This window comes from Rhinoraja longicauda, chromosome 31, assembly GCF_053455715.1.
Source record: "Rhinoraja longicauda isolate Sanriku21f chromosome 31, sRhiLon1.1, whole genome shotgun sequence".
Lineage (NCBI taxonomy): Eukaryota > Metazoa > Chordata > Chondrichthyes > Rajiformes > Arhynchobatidae > Rhinoraja > Rhinoraja longicauda.
Window position 1 is genome coordinate 15007330 of NC_135983.1, and position 21633 is coordinate 15028962.

Below are 21633 nucleotides of genomic sequence, written 5' to 3' on the forward strand. Positions count from 1 at the left end.
TCCTAGACTGGGTGTTGTGTGACGAGAAAGGGTTAGTTAATGTTCTAGGTATACAGAGTCCATTAAAGAAGGATAACCTTAACATGTTTGAATTTTCATTAAAAAGTTCAAATAAAATCAAGGATCCTAAAGCTAAACGAAGGAGGTTATGAAGGTAAATGGGGCACGTGTCAGTTAGAGATTTTGGAGTTTGATTTAATAGCATGTCGATGGATAGTTAATGGCTAAGGAATGAATGAGATAAGGCTAAGGAGAGAGGAAGAATATGTATTGAGACGGAGGATCCAACATGATCATACTGAATGTCTGACACCATCTACATTCTCTGCATCGACAGTATGATCCTGCTACCCAGAATTTCTGGTCAGCATTTAATCGGTTTTTAACAACCATTCAGGATATAAAAGGTGAATCAAATTGTCTAACTCATCAAAAATCCACTGTGATTGGAAGTATATGTTCCTTCATTTACACCCATCGTACACTCTTCTGAACCGTCACTCTCTCTTATGACCTCATGTGGAATTCATTACATCTGTACTTCCTATATTCTAGATTACTTTTACATTGACCTTCTCTTTGGTTTAAAGCACATTGGATGATGTAACTACATTTTATTGCACCTTTCATTATGTCAGCATGTCTCACAGCATATCACTGTCAATTAAGTATTTCTGGAGAGCAGTACAAGGGTGTCCACAGCTAATATATGCACAGCAAGCAACTCTAAACAGCTGATGATAATTACCAGGTAATCTGTTTTTTTGCAATATCGGTTGAAGAACAACTATTGACCAGAATTCTAGGACAACGCTCCCTGATTCTTAAATTATTACCATGGATTTTTTAATGGTGACCTGAGACCAAGTTATGCAACCTTCATTTAACCATCATCTCACACACTGCATACTGTACAACACTCATTATTGTAGTGGAGTATCAGTTTAGATTGTGTTTCTGATTCTGTAGTGAAATATGATTGCCAAACTTTCTGACTTCCAATCCACTGAGCTAGTACTATTCAGAAAAACATTCAACGTATTATTTTCAGTTATTATCTAAGTATAGATTTGATTGTCCGATCGATACTTTGCTTATATTCAACTTAAAATATAACCAGAATCCAGATGGTATTTCTGTACACGTGTAACTGCAAACCTTAAACGAGAAAAACAGAGTGTTTAAAACCAACAGTTGTTGAGGGGTAGACACAAAATGCTGGAGTAACTGAGCAGGTCTGGCAGCATCCCTGGAGAGCATGGATAGGGAACATTTCGGGTCAGAACCCTTCTTCAGTTGTTGAGGGATGTAATTTAGTAGGTATCAATAGTATAACTGTTTTGAATTTCACTCATCCTGTTACGAGTTACAAGAAGTCTTGTTGGTTTTGTGTGAGCTTCATTTACTGTGCTGTGGCTATCAAGTATAGTACCGTGAAATGTTTGCAATGGCATAGTTGCACAGTTTGATCTGCAAATGTTACTGGATAAACTACGTGCATCCAAAGTGTTTAGCAAGTTCTACTTTACTTGTGTTTATCGCTTTTCAATTCTTTGCTCAGACTGAGAGTTTTGCTGAAAAAAAATCATTGAGTGACTTGCAGTAAAGAAAAGGAACACTGAATTGCAAATCACCACAAATTGTACAACGGCTTACACCACTCTGTCTTTGGCTTCAGAAAAACAGGATCTTAATTTTAATTTCCCTGTGAATTTCACAGAATTGCTGTGTTCGTATATTATGTGACCAGAAAACTTGACACGGAAAATATAGAATTTAACAGTGGAAGTGGTGTTTACGACATAGTAATTTTCAGTGACTGCCAAGCTCAGAAATTTCTCAAGGTGATGTTGGGAATTAATGGTGTAACATTTCTACTTTTCTCTTGCTTGCTTTATTTCCTCTTTCTTAATCAAATCTTAAACCAAATCCATTGAGCGTTTAATTTGACTCTATTTTGCCCTCCTCATTCCTTTATAGTTTATTTCTCTATCGATAAATCTTGGCTTAATGGGATGTGTTACAGGTTCTATGGTTCTATCACACACTGAACTTCCCCATTTCCTGTAGCTCTTCCCTATTCTTCTCACACTTCCAGCAACTTGCACAGTATACTGCACTGTACTATTGGAAACAATTCCTAGTACATTGTTCTTCTATCTTTAAATCCTAAGTGATCTGTTATACATTCACATTATTGCAAGCTTCATTTCAGATTTCTTTTATTCCTGTAGCCTAATCAATTTTAAGACCTTTTGTTTATATTTCAAAGTTCCACCATCTGCAGTATTTTGTTTTTGTGCCCTATATTTAATTATTTTCAATCCAAATAAAGGGTTCTAAAATTGTGTTATGTATATCCCTGGTGGTATACCAGACATATCCGGGGAGTTCAAAGGAACAAAGTGTATAAAGGCTTTGGGGAAAAACCATGATTGAAGCAATTAATGCAAACAGCTCCAGAGCTGAAGTAATGATGTTAGATCTTTGTTGAACGTCTAGAATTACATATGGATGAAGCAGTTTGCAATAGACATCCGGGCAACTCAAAATAACAACATGCACTAGAGAACAAATAATAAATCAAATGTTTAATTATTTCATGTGACATTCCTAATAGTAAAAAACATGTCAGCTTCTTCTGTAATTGCAGACACCAAATTGAAGAGCAGATTTGAAGATTAAATCAGACAGCCATTTATAAATGATTCTGTCTCAAATTAATCAGAAAATGTAACACTTAAAAAGTTAAAAGTATAAAACGTGCTGGCGCCCTAGCTGATAAATGTGGAACTGAGTAAGCAAAATACATTTTGGAATGCCTTTTTTTAAACACGGGTGTGGTAATAGCAAAATACCTAGAAATATTCAGCAAATCAGTCAACAACTGTAAAATGCTGACGTTTCACATCAAATGTGGGTAGTTTTCACAGAAGTGGATAAAGTTAGAAAAAGTCAAGAAGGACTTTCTAAAAGGAAAGAGATAAGACGAAGTGAAAGATTGGGGAGATGACATTTACTAGAGTTCTACTAGATACCTGATCATAACAGAAACCAATAAAAAAGACAAATGGAGGTTTTATTGAAGAGAGATGTTTTAAAAGAAATACAGCAAGGAAACGTGCTCATCGGGTTCACGTCAACCACCCGTTCACACTTCTATTTTTAAGGTGGACTTTAACGAAAAACAGTGAAAATATTTAGAAATCAAATAAAAACAGAAAATGCTGGAAATTTAATTATATGTTTACTTTGTAATAAAGAATTAGACAATTAGCGCGGTGGCGCGGCGGAGGCGAGACAGGATGGTTCCAGCCTCCCACCCCCAGGGGCGGTGCGGTGCGGCGACCGCTGGGCGAGTCCCGGGTAGTTCCAGCCTCCCACCCCCAGGAGCGGTGCGGCGACCGCTGGGTGAGTCCCGGGTAGTTCCAGCCTCCCACCCCCAGGGGCGGTGCGGGCGACCGCTGTGCGAGTCCCGGGTAGTTCCAGCCTCCCACCCCCAGGGGCGGTACGGCGATCGCTGGGCGAGTCCCGGGTAGTTCAAGCCTCCCATCCCCAGGGGCGGTGCAGGCGACCGCTGGGCGAGTCCCGGGTAGTTCCAGCCTCCCACCCCCAGGGGCGGTGCGGCGGCCCTGGGCGCGCTGTGGCGGCCGAACGGGGCGGGCTCAGCCTTCAGACGGGCTTTTCTTTTTAAAAGTCCTTCTCTGTGGGCGCCGTCCTCCCGCTGCTGTAGCTTCGGGACTGAGCGAGAGAGAGACCGCGGCATCCTCACCTCAACCCAGCCGTTGGTGGAGCGGGCACAGCTGCGGCGCCGCGACACGATGGGGATCGAGTGAGCGCGGGCTGTCCGGCGGGTGCGGCGCGGCCAGGGCCGGGGCCGGGAAATGTCCGGCAAGCTGGAGAAACCAGGTGAGGGACAGGCGCCGTCGGAGGGACCGGGCCGTGAAGGTCATGAAGCCCCGAGCAGGAGCCCAGGCTACCTCTGCCCGCACGAGAGTCCAAGGCTCCTGGTGCTCGGTAGGCCTCGGGGTCCCCGTTCAGCTGCTCTGCCGCATCATTTATTTATTTACTTCACGTCGATAATCATTAACTGGCGGGGAAGTGTTGTACTACTGCCACTTTCGGGGAATGCGCCAGTACATTCCTCTCCCTTCAGAGTCGCTGGTCACCGGGACGTGCTGATCATTGTAAGAATCGGTCAGGGGAGCAGCTTTGCGCCGGTGGCATCCGGGCTGTGATCATTTCACACGCCCCCTGCTTGACTGCTTCAATACATCGAGCATCGCCAGCGGCTCTCCTGGGACAGAAAGATGAATGAGGGGCGGGATGGGGTGAGAAGAGGGTTTGGGGAAGTTCAGAAAAATGTGTTGCACAAGTAAAGGAGAAGGGAGAGAGGGGGGGGGGGGGGGAGGATGACCACCTGTCATTCCAGCCTCCCTTCCTCTGGCCATCTTGCAGATGTCACTGATTTATGGGGAGGGGGATGCAGACCTATTCTGAAGAAGACCTAGTCTGAAGAAGGGTCTCGACCCGAAACGTCATCCATTCCTTCTCTCCCGAGATGCTGCCTGACCTGCTGAGTTACTCCAGCACTTTGTGAATAAATACCTTCGATTTGTACCAGCATCTGCAGTTATCTTCTTATGCAGACCTATTGTATGACTTCGTGACATTACTGCATGTTTGTGCGTTGATGTCCTGTGCTGTCTGTACATTCCCATGTACATTGCAGTGATTCAACTCCATGTGACAAGATTGTTCCACCTCTGATTCAGCATGAGGTCAGTAATAATCATCCATACCCATCTTCTTTTCCTCCTCTGTCACACTAAATCCATAATTTTAGTTGAATTTTTCATTCAATTGAGATGAGCCAAGGGCAGAGCAGGACTGGAGGCTGCCATTTGGCATTGAGATCATTTTGTTCCCATATCAATATGTCAACAGAATATTTTAAATTTGTTTTCCTTGGTTGGGAGTAGCGGAGATGGTGGCAGTGACAGCATATGGAGTTTGTTAAGAGAATTCCGAGGAATGTAAAGGAGATATCATGAGGTCACCAGTGCTGGAAAGTTGTCGCACTGAAAAAATATGAGATAAACTGTTAACTTTGCAGAGACTTTAATTTTTCTCCGTAATATCCCAGAAGTGTACCGTTCTGAGGTTCGGTAACTCGTATTGGTTTTATCAAATTAACTTGAGTGCCTCTGTAATTAAGTTTCAAATTGTGATAGCTGACACTGTTCAAGATAGCATGGCCAAATCATTCACTATGTCAAAAGCTTTCATTAAAGTGAGTGTGAAGTTTAAAATCTGATAAAATTGAATTGCTTGCCACCTGTGACCCTCTTTCAGATAGATTGGGAAGGTGGAGGAGCAGCTGTGTATTTTTTTTCTAAGTATATTACATTTTTAGAAGATGAAATTGGCTTTCCTGGAGTTTTGGTGTGACTCTTTGTATAATTGATTCATTTTTTACTGTACATATTTTAATGATGTTTACTGAAATTCTACAAGTTAATAGAAGTTATTGTCTTCATTTAATTTTAGTGAAAAACTTTGATTTGCTTTCTTAATTGTCCTAAAATTATCAAATCAAAAACGAAGTGGGACATATTTTCTTTGAATATGATATTGTAGTAGGGTGGACACTGCTGAATTTGATACCAAAAATTGTGCAAATATTTTTCATGAAAAAAGTACAGCTGTGTGATAAGACATGTTGCAACATGGACGGGCAGTTTGCTGGAAAATCCATGAGATAAATGTGAATCGATGAGTTAAAAGCTGTGAACCCCACGGTTTAGGGTTGACTGACTTTTCGGCTGTTGGTGTTGATCTTTTGGATTTGGACATGGAACATAATATTGTATTTGTAGAAAGGATATTGAAAATGGTAAAGGATTTGGTAAGCATCAAGGAGCATATTTTTACTTCAGAAGGGTTGGGTGAGCAAAAGGAGCAGTTGGGTGGAAAATTAACATTTTGGGTGGGAGGCACAAGGTGAAGATATGAATGAAATGCGCAGGAGGACCCAAATCCATTATTTCCTAGAAATGCCTGTTGTGGATAAAGTTAAGCAAAAATTCCAATGTCTTTTTGGGTATCATAAATATTTGAGTCAGAATGTAAATTGTTAAAATTGGTAAGATAAATGATATTCAAATGTGTATTTTAGATTAAAAAAAGAGCTGAAAAGCCATGGATTGGGAATAAATATAAGAGAAAAAGGGACAAACTAAAAATGTACTATAATGATGTTAAGGAGGCCATCGTTTCATTTTAAACACCCCTTGCTTCCAAAGTATGATTTAGTTTGTTACTGGAATCTTTTCTTGATCTCGGGTAGCTGTGCTGTATTAAAAGTTATTAAACTTGTCAAAATTTGCCTGACAGCTTATGTTAAGTGTGCTTCATGAAGTGCATTATCCAATTTATGTTGGAACTTCCAGATCCTTGGAAAGTATCAAGACCAAAGTATTAAAAAATGTAGTAATTTTGTTTTGTGATCTGTCTTGAACTTGGATATGATGTATACCGAGCATATCCCTTCAGATGATTACTTGTTACTTATTCGTATCCCAATCTTTGCTTTGCACTCTTTTGTCCAACTTGTAAAAATCTACAAAGTTGTATAGCAGTAAATATGTCAACAGAAAGATTGTGTGGCAGATTTGGTTTTGTACTACAGTTCTTGGAGTCTAGTGTATTCTGAGTCAAACAACCTGATGGGTTCCTCAGACCTTTTCTGAACCTTTTATCCTAAACCTATGGAAACAAATGGTTCTATTTCTCTCTTCTCAGGTATGCTACGAATATTTTAAGAATATTGTTTTCAATTCTTTCAGATTTCCAGTAATTGTATTAATTTGAAGGAAGTATAAAGTCATACTAATTTTACTGTAGTGGGCAGCTATACATTGCAATTTGCTTAGAACCTGCATTTTTCCAAGACAGCTGACTGCATTACTTGTTATATGCTTGCACTTGTGTCTATCACTTTTGCTCCCCACTTAAAATATGCAACCTATACCCTCGGATGGATTTGCAATATTCCATTTATAAACAAAGTAGTATATATTTCCTTTAATAAATTAACTCTGAAGTAGCTCTAGTAATGAGACCTCTGCAGATCGTGTGCAAGTGCAGCTGGCACTACGGTGGTGGTACAATGAATGTTTATAGTGCCAAGATGAACATTCAGCTTGTATCAATATCTAATCTATTAGAGCAACTCAGCACACCTCTATCTTGTTGACGTTCCATATCCTCGTATACTGTTTTAATTTTTTTTAAATTCTGACTCCAATTGTTTTCTTAGTAACTAAAATTTTAACAATAACTTTTAAAATGAATCCCTACATTTAATGAAATGGCATTTTACTGTTCAGTCACTTACAAAGTAAATCAGAGCCACAAATCTAAACTCTTATCATTGCATTTGTATTTTTATTTACTTTTTTTAATGATCAGGATTGACCTAAAGTGGGAATGTGTTCTTTAATATGTACATTTTATCGTTTATTGTAGGAATTAATTTCTAGTTGAAAGGTGTGAGGTGGCACTGGGCTCCACAGCTCCAATGCACATCAGTTGGAGAAACTTAAATTCTGGCAGGTGGCCATAAAGCTATGAATGTTATAGTCAGTCAAAAAGGCATGGGGCTCCTTGTGGGGTGTCAGAGAACCCTGCTCAAGGGTGCTTATGGCTTTCTCTCTGTTGTTAGGTTGTCGTGGCTTAGGCAGGTGGATCACAATGGGTCATGACTCTTGTCAGTGAGAGATGCTGGGCTGGCAATATGAATCCTAGATTGGTCATTGAGAAAATAATTAGTTTATTTGAGAACTTTTTGACTAATACATTAATTTAGAGCGGAGATCCCGTTTCCGTCCTGACAGTTTAGAAATTCTGCAGGATACATCTAGCATCTTGGAAAATTGGGTTAAAAACATTTAAAATGTAGCTTAATCTCATCTTTGATCATTTGTATGGAGTCATTTATTGGCTATAGGTCTGTCAGCAAATTAAACTGAAGCTCTTCCAGTGTACCTTTTATAATGGAGAAAGACTTGTTTCTTCTTGGACTTTTCCAAACAAATGTTTGGTATTATATAATCCAAAACTCATCAATATCAGAGACCATAGTGACTGGTTTCATTTTGCAATTGACCCAGTAACATTCTTTCATAGAAATAAAGCCCCATTATAATTTCACAATGTAAATGCAAATAGTTTTGATTCCCTTTTTCTTTTTTATGTATGGGCCTCTTCAGTGATTTGCATTGAAAGCCACAATTGTTTCTGTTCCTGTCACTTTTCAGCTAAACATTATCCCACAGTTGCCAGGGCCTTCATGGGCTTTCGTTTCCTTTTAGTTTTGTCAGAATTACCACATCCTTCCAGAACTCAGAGTTTCCACTTTATTGAACTGAGAACTTCCTAATGTGTACATTGTGATTCAGAATTGCATCTGCATCCTAATTTCTCTCACTTTCTTTCAAATGCTTTTCTGTTCAGCCTTATGGGCACATATTCTGGATTGGTTTTAACAGTGCAAAGACTGATGGGTCTGTCGCATTGTTTAATTAAACATAAATTTCAGCAGAATAATATCCCATAGTAAAATTATTGCTGTTTATTTCAGAATTTCTCTGCTGTGGGATAAAAATTATTCTTGAATACTTTGAGATTGCTATTAACTATTTGATGCAGTCTAATCTGTTATCTTTGTTGCCCTCCACGCAATACCGTTTTGAGTTTATAGAAATTACTCAATTCAAATGCAAGATAAATTAGGAATAGCTGAAATTCTTTGGTGACGTTTGCTCCCTTTGCTGATTAAGTGGTCTTTTCACCAGTTTTCACTTCATTGACTTTTCTACTATGCATTAAGTGGCTGGAATAGCCCCTTGTGAATGCTGAATTATATTTTAAATAATGTATTCTTTCTGCATGCCTCACTTCAGAAGTAAACTGTGTTATGCAATACTTGTCATGTTAACTAGTTCCTTTTAATAATTTATTATTAAACCATGGGAATGCCATCTAAACTGTTGTTTCTGGTAATCCTGCTTGGAAATGTAAATAAATGCGTGGATTGCAGTCAAAGAGCAAATTAGTGTTAAACAGACTTCAGAGGATGGTGTTTGGCTTGAAACATGTACTTTTTCTCTGCACAGATACCATCTGACCAGCCTATTCGATTTTTTAAATTTTCTTTTCCAGCATCTGTAAATTTGAGTTTTTAAAAACTTGTATTTGCACAACATTCTTTATGTCCACGATATGTTGCCAGCATATTTAACCCGCTGCGTTCCACCAGTAAAACAAAATGCACAAAGGATCAACTTGCACTTTGTGCATCTTATGTTTTACTGGAGGAACTCAAGTGGGTCGGGCAGCACCTGCGGAGGGAATGGTTAGGTAACTTTTTGAATCGGGCCCTTCTACTGAGTTTGCCACACATTAATAGTTCATGCTTTCAGTTAATTCTGAAGCTGTTTTTAACTTTCTTTTGTTCTCTTCAGATGAGCATATAAACATTGGCCTTCAAGAGGGAAGAATTTTCAAATGTTGAACTTTAGGTATGTTGTGATGAAATGAGATAAAACGACTGCCATTATTGCAACATTTGTGCATTTCCTTGTGCATTTCCTATGCCCCTTCTGAAAGTGTTGATTGATTTAAGGGTGTGGTTCGGCAGTTGATAGTTTTTTTTTTTTACCTCCCCCAAATATCCCAAAGAGCAAGTGCGAGTAAGCCATTAACTAAATTTCCAGCTAAAGTCTGATCCATTCTTGCCATATTTCTGCATGCATAATCATATCGTCAGGAGTCCTTTTGTGTTCCTATTGTTCATGGCTCAGTAGCAAATAAATGGAATTTAGTTCTGACCTTTTTTTTAAACCAATATAAATACAATGATCAAAATTCAGCTTGGTGCTGCAAACTGATCTCTCCTTTGCTGTTTATTATGTCGATGCTACTCCCTTGTTCTTGTAAACAGGAGTATTGATGTGCCTTCTGTCCTTGGCAGTTACATTGAAAATTCCCATGGCAGAATTGGAGTTAAGTTTATGGCCAAAAATAGATTCTTTTGCAGCGTTGACTTACTGGCCTGGAATGTGGAATAGTGCTCTGACTATTAAGACAAACATGTAAAAACTTCTAGAGATTATACATAGCCAATATGAACATTTTTTCTAAATCAAGACACCAAATGAAAAGGGCAAGAGGGAACTATATAAATCAAAGGTGTTGAATAGGTAGTGCTGGGAATAACTTTTGTAAATCTTTTGATTAGCAAGAGGTTAAAAAGTGCACGGAAGTGAATGTTTGTATTATATTATTAGTAAATAATTTGAATTAGTATTGAAAATGTTTTATACTGAGAATGAAGCAAGGAATGTACAAGCAGCATATTTGATTAGGTGGCAAAAAGGGGAAATATTGCAACCAAGAGTGACAAAGAAGCGTGAGAAAGATCTTTTCAGAAGAGAGCAGAAAAGTATCCAGTCTGATTAACAGTTACTACGATACATCTTATCTCAAGTGTGATACATTGAACCTGTGTTTGGGGATACTTTAATGGCAAGTCTGTGTTACAGCCATACTTCCTCACTTTTTCTTGTAGGCATCAATGAGTTTCTCTGATTGTGACAGTAAGGCTTGGTCAGTTATAATAGTTGTAATAAATCTATCTTTCACTACTTAAGGCTTATTCTCTTGGCAGCCTGATGAAAAGTTTCAAGCCTCTCCCTCTGGTGACATTATCCACATCTGTCAGTGGAACGCACTCTCGCGCCCTACTGTAGCATTCCTCCATTTTCAGGCAACTTCATTCTATTTGTTTATATTCACAGTGCTTTGTTCTATTTGTTTTTTATTGTCCCGTGGGTTTGGAAAAGGCAGTTTTAGAATTCAATAGACTTTACTTTGGTATTTTCTAGGATTCGGAATGATTCCATAAATGGTCTCTATCAGCTCCTCTGTTTGCCAAATAGTAACACCAAAGGTTTGAACATTTCAAATTCCCACATTTCTGCACAACCTGTGCTGTTCCATGATTTTCCCAATCTTCAAGAGACTAATGCTCCACAGTTCTAACCATAAATTTGAGATTAATTAGATATTCAAATAAGAAAACAAGGAGCATTTTCATGCAAATAATGAAATTCTGTTCTTACCGGAACTTTATTTGTGACTAAATAACTGATAGTTGGTGTAATCAACTTTTTAATCATACTTAAAAAGGATTGGTATATTAGTATATAGCCTTTTATCCTATTACATTCTTAGTTCTGCTCAAATCTATTGTAAATACTTCCTTAATTCCATTTATAACTAGTGCTCTAAAAATGTAAAAAAAAGATTCTGAGTAGCTGACATCAGCAGCATGAATTGGTTCTATCCATCTATGAAAGAATATTTAAAATGTCCAGTTGTGTGAATTTTTGCTTTCTTTAACTAACAATATGCCATTAATGTTTTACATTGATCTTTTGTTACTGTTGTATGCTTATAAGTACTGTACTGGGATAATATTGTACTATCATGCATGGTATAGAAAACAAGTAGCCAGGAGGCATAAAAGTAGCCAAACTGGGTGGTGCCTTGAATAGGATGTTAAGCAACACTTTACTTTCTCTTTCTGTAAAGAAAAGTGTATGATTTCCTAATGAGTAAGCCTTGCTCTTGGAGGATGTGGCATTACATGTGTAATTTGTTACAAATATTTATGCCCTAAAGGTGTTCTAATACTACTGTTTTTAACATCTTGTTTTTCTGGCTAGTCGCATTATGAATGCTGCCAGTTTATTTTGAACTAGGCTTATTTTTGTCACATGTACCGAGGTACAGTAAAAGGCTCTGTCTTGCAAGCCTGCCAAACAGATCAGATCTACAATAAATAAGTACAATAGATGGAGCAAAGGGGAAGATATAGAGTGCAGAATATAGTTCTCAGCAATGTAGTGCATCAATTCCATAGACAAAGTTCAATGTCTGCAGTGGGGTAGAGGTGAATCAGACAGCACCCTAGCTTATGGAAGGACAGTTCAGAAGCATGAAAACAGAGGGGAAGAAGCTGTTACCGAGCCTTGTGTGCTCTTTCAAGCTTCTACATCTTCTGCTGGAAGGAAGCAGAAAAAAAGAATGATGGGTGGGACAAATCTTTGATTATGTTGGCTGCTTTTCCAAGGCAGGGTGAAGTGTAGATGGAGTCAATGGTGGGAAATCTGATCTGTGTGATGGACTGGGCTACGTCGAAAACTCTGCAAACTTCCTGTCTTGGGCAGAGCTACGTTGTGAAGCAACCCAACAGCATACTTTCTATCGTGCATCTGTAGAAATTTGTAATAGTCATTGGAGACATGCCAAATTTCTTGGGCCTTCTCAGGAAATAGAAGTTTTGGTCTGCTGCCTTGGCTGTCACATCAATATGGTTGGTCCATGACAGATCATTGGTAATATCAATGCTAAGGAATTTGAAGCACTCAACCGTTTTCACTTTGGTACTATTGGATAGGTATCATAGTCAGAAAATAATAGCATTACAATACTGTATAGTGTTTGGTTCCATGTCTTACGTAGACCCTTGCGATTTTCTTTAATTTTGCAGTAAGCGCTCTCATTCATTAGATAGGTAATAGAATATCTTGGAAGCACAAGATTCTGTAGATGCTGCAATTAAGATGAAGATTAAGATGTCCATTTGCTTCTGTTGCTTCCTCTATGGAGCTCACTGAACCTAATTTTTACATAAATCCTCCCTTCAATTTTCCCGTCTATCCGTCCTCAGACTTCTCCATGGTGATCTTGCCCATGTGACTCCTTTTTTCAAATTCATCCCTATTCATCCTAAACTCTTGCCTGTCCTTCTGACCCTGGGAACATGCCTTCCTATTTGCTCCTTTAACTCTTAACATTGACTCTTTTAACTTATGTGTAAGAAGGAACTGCAGATGCTGGTTTAAACCAAAGATAGACACAAAAAGCTAGAGTAACTCAGCGGGACAGGCAGCATCTCTGGAGAGAAGGAATGGGTGACGTTTTGGGTCGAGACCCTTCTTCAGACTGATATGGGATAAGGGAAATGGGAGATATAGACGGTGATGTGGAGCGATAAAGAACAATGAATGAAAGATATGCAAAAAAACAACAATGATAAAGGAAACAGGCCATTGTAGCTGTTTGTATGGTGAAAATGAGAAGCTAGTGCGACTTGGGTGGGGGAGGGACATAGAGAGAGAGAGGGAATGCCGGAGCTACATGAAGTGTGAGAAATCAATATTCATACCACTGGGCTGTAAGCTGCCCAAGCGAAATATGAGATGCTGTTCCTCCAATTTGCGCGTTTAGCCTCACTGACAATGGAGGAGACCGAGGACTTATGTACTGTTTTTCTCCAACCTTATTTGCTTTCCACTGTCATTGCCACCATTGTTTCTTTAAATCGACCCTGACCCACTGCTGTTGGAAATTATATCCCTATCCAAAACCACCTAATTCAGGCCAAAGCCTTGTACACGCTACCATTACCAAATACATGTCATTATTTTCCAGTTGGATTTTATTTCAGTTTCCTATCCCATCAAAGCATCACTTGGCTGTTGTAAATGGCATGTTTTTGCCTGTGATTAGAAATGACCCCACTCTCAATCTGTCTGATATGTTATATGATATATTCACCCTTCTCTAGTGCACTTCCATTATGCAGCTGTATGGAACACCAGTGCTTCCATCCAGTTGGTGACAGGGAATCATCTGCAACGTTTTTCCTTATTGCTCCTGCAACATTAGGTGAGGGACAAAGTTTAAAGGAGTGCCTGGAACGTGCTGCCATTGAGGCAGGTGCGATAGCGGCATTTAAGATACTTTTGGATAGGCACATTGATATACAGGGAATGCCGGGATATATGGATTTTTGTGTGCAGGCAGATAAAAGTAGGTCTTGGCATCATGTTTGGCATAGACATTCTGGGCCGAAGGGCCTGTTCTTGTGCTGTACTGTTCTATGTTCTATTACCTCTGGTCCTGCCCACGGAACAATCCTTGGGCTCCATCTATTATATGACGCCATCACCATCATTTTTGATGTAATACTCATGATTATGGTACTCAGCAGAATTTCACTGAAGGGAACATCAATGAAGTAGACAGGTTGCTGTATGACTATATGTGTTAACAATTTGAAGTTAAATCAATTGGTTTAAGTAACAGAATTAATCAGAATGCCATATTTTGAAACTGATTGTGTTAAAGTACAACATTTATTTTGGAATGTGTTACATTTGCTTATTTGAACAGTGACAGTCAAACATTTTTCTCATGCCTATATTGATATTTTCAGGAATTCCCACATGCATGCACATCTTTCAGAACTTTGACTTCAATGTTGAGTAGTCGTGTTTTAGTGGTCCATAAATCTGCTTTTAAAAAAGAAAAAAACTTGCTGGCACTGAAATGTTTTTGTAATTATTGCTGTGCTTGAATCTTGGGTAATGCAAAAGCACATTTAGAAATCCATCTAGACAATGTGAGGAAATAAAGGGACATTTATTAATGACACTTCCAACAGTTTTTAGTGTTTAAGATTTTTTTAAATTGGGTCTGTTATTGAGTGAACCATCCTTGCTGAATATAGACAGTCTGAAGAAGGGTCTTGACCCTGAAACGTCACCCATTCCTTCTCTCCAGAGATGCTGCCTGTCCCGCTGAGTAACTCCAGTATTTTGTGTCTACTGTTTAAACCAGCATCTGCAATTCATTCCTACACAGTCCTTGCTGAATTGTGGGAATACTCAATTTCACAGTTCCTGAATCATTGTCTTTCTTTGTGTCCTCCACTACACTTGTACTTGTCAAGTAATTTTATTTTTGCTCTCTCGCAATTGGTACTTGATGGGGGGGAGGGGAGGGATACTATTTTGCCTAATAAAAGCATAAATCTGCAAATAGCAGAAATGTAAAAATGGAAATACTCAGCAAATCAGACGGCATCTCTGGGGAGTGAAACAGAATTAACATTTCCCGTCAATAATGTTTCTTCAAAGCCTAGGATAAATTAGTAAACAAGCATGATGTAAGTGAACGGGGAGGGGTAGAAGAACAAAGAAAATACCCGTGAGAGGGTGGAGGCCAACTGAGACTAAATTAAGCAACTTGTGGTGGTGTTAGCTGTAAAAGGGCGTTGAAGGCTTGTAATTGCAGCAGAATAAGTGTAAATCGAGGGAGATGAGTAGGGACAAAAGGAAGCTAATTTGTGTGATAGAACAGTGAAACTACTTGAAATCTGAAAAGGAAAATGCTGACAATACCCAGCAAATCAGGGAGCATGTGATGGAGAGAGGAAAAAACAGTTCACATTGCAGGTTGATGATCTTTCACGTCCACTTTGGTGGCAAGAACAGTAAGGCAGATTATTATCTGGATGGTGTCGGATTAGGAAAAGGGGAGGTGCAACGAGACCTGGGTGTCCTTGTACATCACTGAAAGTAAGCATGCAGGTAACAGCAGGCAGTGAAGAAAGCTAATGGCATGTTGGCCTTCATTGTGAGAGGATTTGAGTTTAGGAGCAAGGAGGTCCTACTGCAGTTGTACAGTTGTACAGATTTATGGACCACTAAAACACTACTACTCAACATTGAAGTCAAAGTTCTGAAAGATGTGCATGCATGTGGGAATTCCTGAAAATATCAATATAGGCATGAGAAAAATGTTTGACTGTCACTGTTCAAATAAGCAAATGTAACACATTCCAAAATAAATGTATTTTAACACAATCAGTTTCAAAATATGGCATTCTGATTCATTCTGTTACTGTACAACTGCAGTTGCAGTTGTACAGGGCCCTGGTGAGACCGCACATGGAGTATTGTGTGTAGTTTTGGTCTCCCAATTTAAAGAAGGACATTCTTGCTATTGAGGGAATACAACGTAAGTTAACCAGGTTAATTCCTGAGATGGCGGGACTGACATTTGCTGAAAGAATGGGTCGACTGGGATTGTAATCACTGGAGTTTAGAAGGATGAGAGAGGATCTTATAGAAACATATAAAATTATTAAGGGAGTGGACAGACTAGATGCAGGAAAAATGTTCCCCATGTTGGGGGAGTCCAGAATCAGGGGTCACAGTTTGAGAATAAGGGGTAGGCCATTTAGGACTGAGATGAGGAAATTTTTTTTCACCCAGAGAGTTGTGAATCTGTAGAATTCTCTGCCACAGAAGGCAGTGGAGGCCAATTCATTGGACACTTTCAAGAGAGTTAGATTTAGCTCTTAGGGCTAACAGAATCAAGGGATATGGGGAAAAAGCAGGTACGGGGTATAGTTTTTGGATGATCAGCCATGATCATATTGAATGGCGGTGCCTGCTCGAAGGGCCGAATGGCCTACTCCTGCACCTATTTTCTATGTTTTGCAGTTACCTGTTCTACATTAGGTTTCTCCTATGCAGAGGAAACAACCAAACATAGTACAATACACTAAATTAAAAGGAATGCAAGTAAATTGCTGTTTCACTTGAAAGGAGTGTTTGTTTCTCTAGACCATGGAAAAACAGATAAAAGGGCAGGTGTTGCATTTGCTGCGGGTGCGTGGGAAGGTTGAGAAGCGGTGTGCGTGTTTATGGAAATGGAAGAGTGAAGCGGGGAACAGCAAAGGCTGGTCCATTTGGAATGCAGGTGGAGGGAAGGGCTTGAAATAGCTGATGAAACCAGGTCATTGAAGATACAAAAATTAAGGTAAATTAAGTTTAATGTAGAGTCAGGTAGGTGGAAGATAAGGAGGTGACCCCAATTCTTACTAAGGATAGGAGGTGAGTTCATAGAGCAGAAACTATGGGAAATAGAACTGAGAGACCTGTCAACTTTGAATGAGAATGGATGGTTAAAGAGAAAGGACGAATCCTGGTAGCACTGTGGAAATTGTCTTTATTAGAACGGATATGACGGAAATGGCGAAACTGAATGGAATGGAGTCGTTTTGGGGAGCAGGGTGAGGGGAGTGTTGGCATGATAGCTGTGTGAATCTGCAGGCTTACAATAGCTGTTGTTTGCTTACCCATACCTGATCTGGAGAAATCAAAGAAAGGAAGAATGAGACATAAACCATGTGGAAATTACTGGCAATGATGAAGAAATTCTGTATGCGCAGGAAGAAGCACCAACATAGTAAATAATGCACTGGAGAAAGGGTGTGGCACAGCTCCTGACTAATATCCCATGGAGAGACTTGGACCTATGTGGGTTCCCATAGTTAAGCCTTGTTTAGGAGTAAGCAAATGGAGTTAATGGTGAAGTTGCAGAATTGAGAAAGGGTTCTGCTTGGTGAAGGTGGGTGATGGCAGATGGAGATTTATTGAGTCTTTGTGGAAGGAAAAAGTGAAAGTTTTTCAAGCCATCGTGGTGTGAGATGAATTTGCAGAGGAATTAGATTCCTTAGAGTGCCATTTGGGACCTGGGATTACAAACATGGGTTGGAAGAGGGCCTAAGAGGTGCTGTTGGCGTGAATGGGAAGAGATATGACAAGGGGAGGGAGACTCCATAGCAATCGCGATTGTGCCTCCTTTCACACTATTTCTTCTAAGAATTCAGTTTTTCCAGTCTTTCATCTATTCCAATGATGATGGGTTCCTCGCCAGTGGTTCCAAGATTTAACTAGTGTAGAGGAGAAACCCTTTAACAGGACCATTGAGATTGTCAGTTTCGATTCCTGCAGTTCTGCTATCTTTCCCTCTGATGTGGAGCTGCAAATCCCTTAGGTTTATTTGGTGTACTGCATTTGGTACTAACAATGTGGCCTCCTCCACATTGAACAAATCATCAGATTGTGCTCTTGGCTTGCAATACACCTCTATTCAGTTCTCAAAGGTGACCCTGAGCTTGCCTGCCACTTTAATTCTCTACTTACTCTGTCTTTGGCCTCTTGCACTGGCCTTCAATGGTGAAAAAAAATCAACTTACAACTTTTAAATTCAGTCTTTCTCTCTCCACAGGTGCTCCCTGGCCTCATGGATAGTTCTAGCATTCTATTTCAGATTTTCTGCATCTGCAGTGTTCTGTATCTTGTGTTTTCAACATTGTTTTGTGATGATAGACATAAAAAGCTGGAGTAAATCTGCAGGACAGGCAGCATATCTGGAGAGAAGGAATAGGTGACGTTTCGGATCGAGACCCTTCTTCAGACTGGTTATGAATAAGGGAAACGAGATATATAGACAGTGATGTGGAGAGATAAAGAGAGTTAAAGAGATAAAATGGAGAGATTGTGATGTCTCTGTTCTCCATCTTCCTCTAACACCTCCGGATAGATCAACTATGTTTGCCAGCACCGGAGACTGTTTTTATTAAGTCTCTGTTCATTTTTACTTTCTCTTAGATGCCCCCTTTGTCCTTTAGACCCCTCTCCTTTTCAATTTAAAAATTAGAAACATAGAAAATAGGTGCAGGAGGAGGCCATTCGGCCCTTTGAGCCAGCACCGCCATATATTGTGATCATGGCTGATCATCCATAATCAGTATCCCTTGCCTGCCTTCTCCCAATATCCCTTGATTCCACTAGCCCGTAGAGCTCTATCTAACTCTCTCTTAAATTCATCCAGTGATTTGGCCTCCACTGCCCTCTGTGGAAGAGAATTCCACAAATTCACAATCTCTGGGTGAAAAAGTTCCTTCTCACCTTAGTTTTAAATGGCCTCCCCGTTATTCTAAGACTGTGGCCCCTGGTTCTGGACTCCTCCAACATTGGGAACATTTTTCCTGCATCTAATTTGTCTAGTCCTTTTATAATTTTACATGTCTCTATAAGATCCCCTCTCATCCTTCTAAACTCCAGTGAATACAAGCCTAGTCTTTTCAATCTTTCCTCGTATGACAGTCCCGCCATCCCAGGGATCAATCTCGTGAACCTACGCTGCACTGCCTCAAATACAAGGATGTCCTTCCTCAAATTAGGAGACCAAAACTCTACACAATACTCCAGATGTGGTCTTACCAGGGCCCTATACAACTGCAGAAGAACCTCTTTACTCGTTTACTGAAATCCTCTCTTTATGAAGGCCAACATGGTATTAGCTTTCTTCATTGCCTGCTGTACCTGCACGCCAACTTTCAGTGACTGTTGTACAAGGACACCCAGGTCTTGCTGCACTTCCCCCTTACCTAACCTGACACCAACTTGTTTGTTTTCTGGCTGTTCCTAGTTCTGATAGAAAGTTATTGACCTGAAATTTGAACTGTTTCTCTTTCTATCGATGCTGGCTGACCACCTGACTATTGTCTTTTCAAAAAAGTTGTGTGAATCTGAGAAAATGAGATTATTCCAGATGGTTTCTGCCTATTTTAGTGTGTCTCAGGATCCTGAAATATCAGTGGGGTCAAGTAAGTGTTTGCCCTTAATGTACCTAAGAAGGTAACTAGTCTAACATTAAAAAATTGGTAAATATTTGTTTTAAAATAGAAGATAAATTAATACGAATGTGTCAATGGCATTTCTGGAAATAGAGCAAATTAACCCTACTAGTTGCAACAAATGAAATTCAAACCAGATCGTGAGTATAGCATTTCACTGTTTGAATCGTCTGTCACCAAGATCAAACTTACTATGCTAATGTTCACGATTTGAAATTAGTAAGTTATAGAATTCAATGAACATAATGTTAGTAACATCTGGTATGTAATTGGAATTGCCCCGATAATGGATGGCTTCTTCATGTTCATAATTACATATTTCTGTTGTTTTTGCCAGATCTCGCTGTATGTATTTTAATGAGTAACCTATTTAATGGGTAACCAATGCTGGCAATTGTGGCGATGAGCTAAATTTTGATTTGGACATAACTCTGAAGCTAACCGCTCAATATTATATTGGAAAATCAGTTGGTAACCTCCCAAATATGCATGTACAATTAAACATAGATCCTAAAATTGCTGTTCTGCTCCTCCTCCTTGCACTGGACAGGGAAGGTGATGATCTAAGTTTGCAGCAGGATCTAGATGAACTGGTGAAGTTAGCCAAGTAATGGAAGATGCCATTTCACTGTGACAAATGAAAGGTGTTGCATTTTGGCCAGTTAAGTCAAGGCAGGATTGCACAGGTGGAAGTGCCCTGGAGAGAGAACAGAGAGACTAAGAGTGCAGGTACCTGGTTATCTGAGCATGGTGAAAAAGATAAACAGGGTGCGAAGCAGGCATTTGGATACCTTCCTTCATCAGTAAGGCATTGAGTGCACTAGTTGAGGCATTGTGTTGCAACTGTGCAAGTGATTGGTGAAGAAGACATTTCGACATCTTCCTCCATTGGTGAAGACTGAATACAGTAGCTGGGACATTGTGTTACAAGTAGGGGAGTCTAATGCTAAAGGGCACAGTGTAAGATGAGAAGGGAAAGATTTAAAAGGGACCTGAGAGTCATTTCTTTCACGCAGTGGGTGGTGGGTACAGAGGGAGCTGTAAAGGCAGGTACAATTACAGTGTTCAAAAGACACTGGATCTCTACATGGACAGAAAGATCTAGAGGAATATGGGACTAGCTGCCTGATAGACATCCTGATCGGCATGGACAAAATGGGCCAAAGAGCCCATTTCCGTTAAGAATAACTTTTTCCAACACTACCTTAGATAAGGCATTGAAGTTTAGGTAACTCTGGTCGTGGAAAATTTATAATTATTTAGTCTCAATGTTAATCATAGTTAGAATTTTGGTTTAAAACAAAATCTTGTCTTGAATAATTCAGTTTTCTCAATTTTTATTTCACTTTCTGTATATGATTTTTAAATATTTTATTTAGAGTGCAAATTTGATGATTCTGCCATCTGATTTCATTGTATAGTGAGCTGTTGCAAGATGCCACAAATTTTCTGAAGGTTTCAAATACCAGATTTGAGTAGTGTCCCTTGAGCTCCAGAAAAACTCGATATTTATTTCCATTTTCTCTATATTTCCTTACAACATGGGAAGCCATTTGGCTCATCAAGTCTGTGCCGGCTCAGAAAGAAATCATATTTCCCACTTACTTCTTTCTCTATTACCTATCGCATGTGAAACATTGCCTAATTCTCTCACTAGCGACCTATACTAGGCAATTTGCAGCAGCCAATTAACCTAATGAGGAGCATGTTTTTGGGATGGTGGTGGAACGTGGCAAACCCAGAAAAAGCCCATGCAGTGACGCAAAAAGTATACAAACTCAGCATGGACAGCACTGGAGGTCCATATTGAAATTGGGTCGCTGGCTTTGAGAGACAGCCAAAGCAGTGCTGCAGTGTTGCCCTCTCTGTGTGACATTGTTCCTTCAATGATCATAAAACAAACTAATAATCTGGGCCTTTATGTCAGTCCATTTTTTTTACTGCTGTCTTTTACTGTTTCAAAAAAAGTTGTAACTGTTTCAGTGTAGCATTCTCTTGAGCAATGAACTACACCGACATCTACGAGAGCCAAAGTATTACACTTTATTATAAGTACATTGGCATAAACAGAACCACTCAATTATTCATGGTCTGAGAGCATAGGTCGACCTACGTATTAATCTATAAATACTACTTCTGGTTCTTCATATAAATATTGACTACATTGTGTGGAAGTACAAAATTGGACTTAAAATATTTTTTTTGGAGCCCCTTTCCATTAG

The 21633-nt window shown here is 39.5% G+C and overlaps 1 protein-coding gene across 12 annotated transcripts in view; it reads left to right on the top strand.

Annotated features, from left to right (window-relative positions):
• Positions 1–3628: 3628 nt before the first annotated feature.
• LOC144608370 (rap guanine nucleotide exchange factor 1-like) overlaps positions 3629–21633 on the top strand; it is a 126515-nt gene continuing 108510 nt past the window's right edge. For 11 of the 12 annotated variants that reach the window (XM_078426049.1, XM_078426050.1, XM_078426054.1 and 8 more), the window contains exon 1: positions 3629–3909. In XM_078426049.1, coding sequence (XP_078282175.1) covers positions 3885–3909 — 25 coding nt within the window. In that variant the 5' untranslated portion in view covers positions 3629–3884. Of the gene's footprint in view, positions 3910–4698; positions 4782–21633 lie in introns of those variants that run through there. The other variant, XM_078426051.1, reaches the window with a different exon arrangement.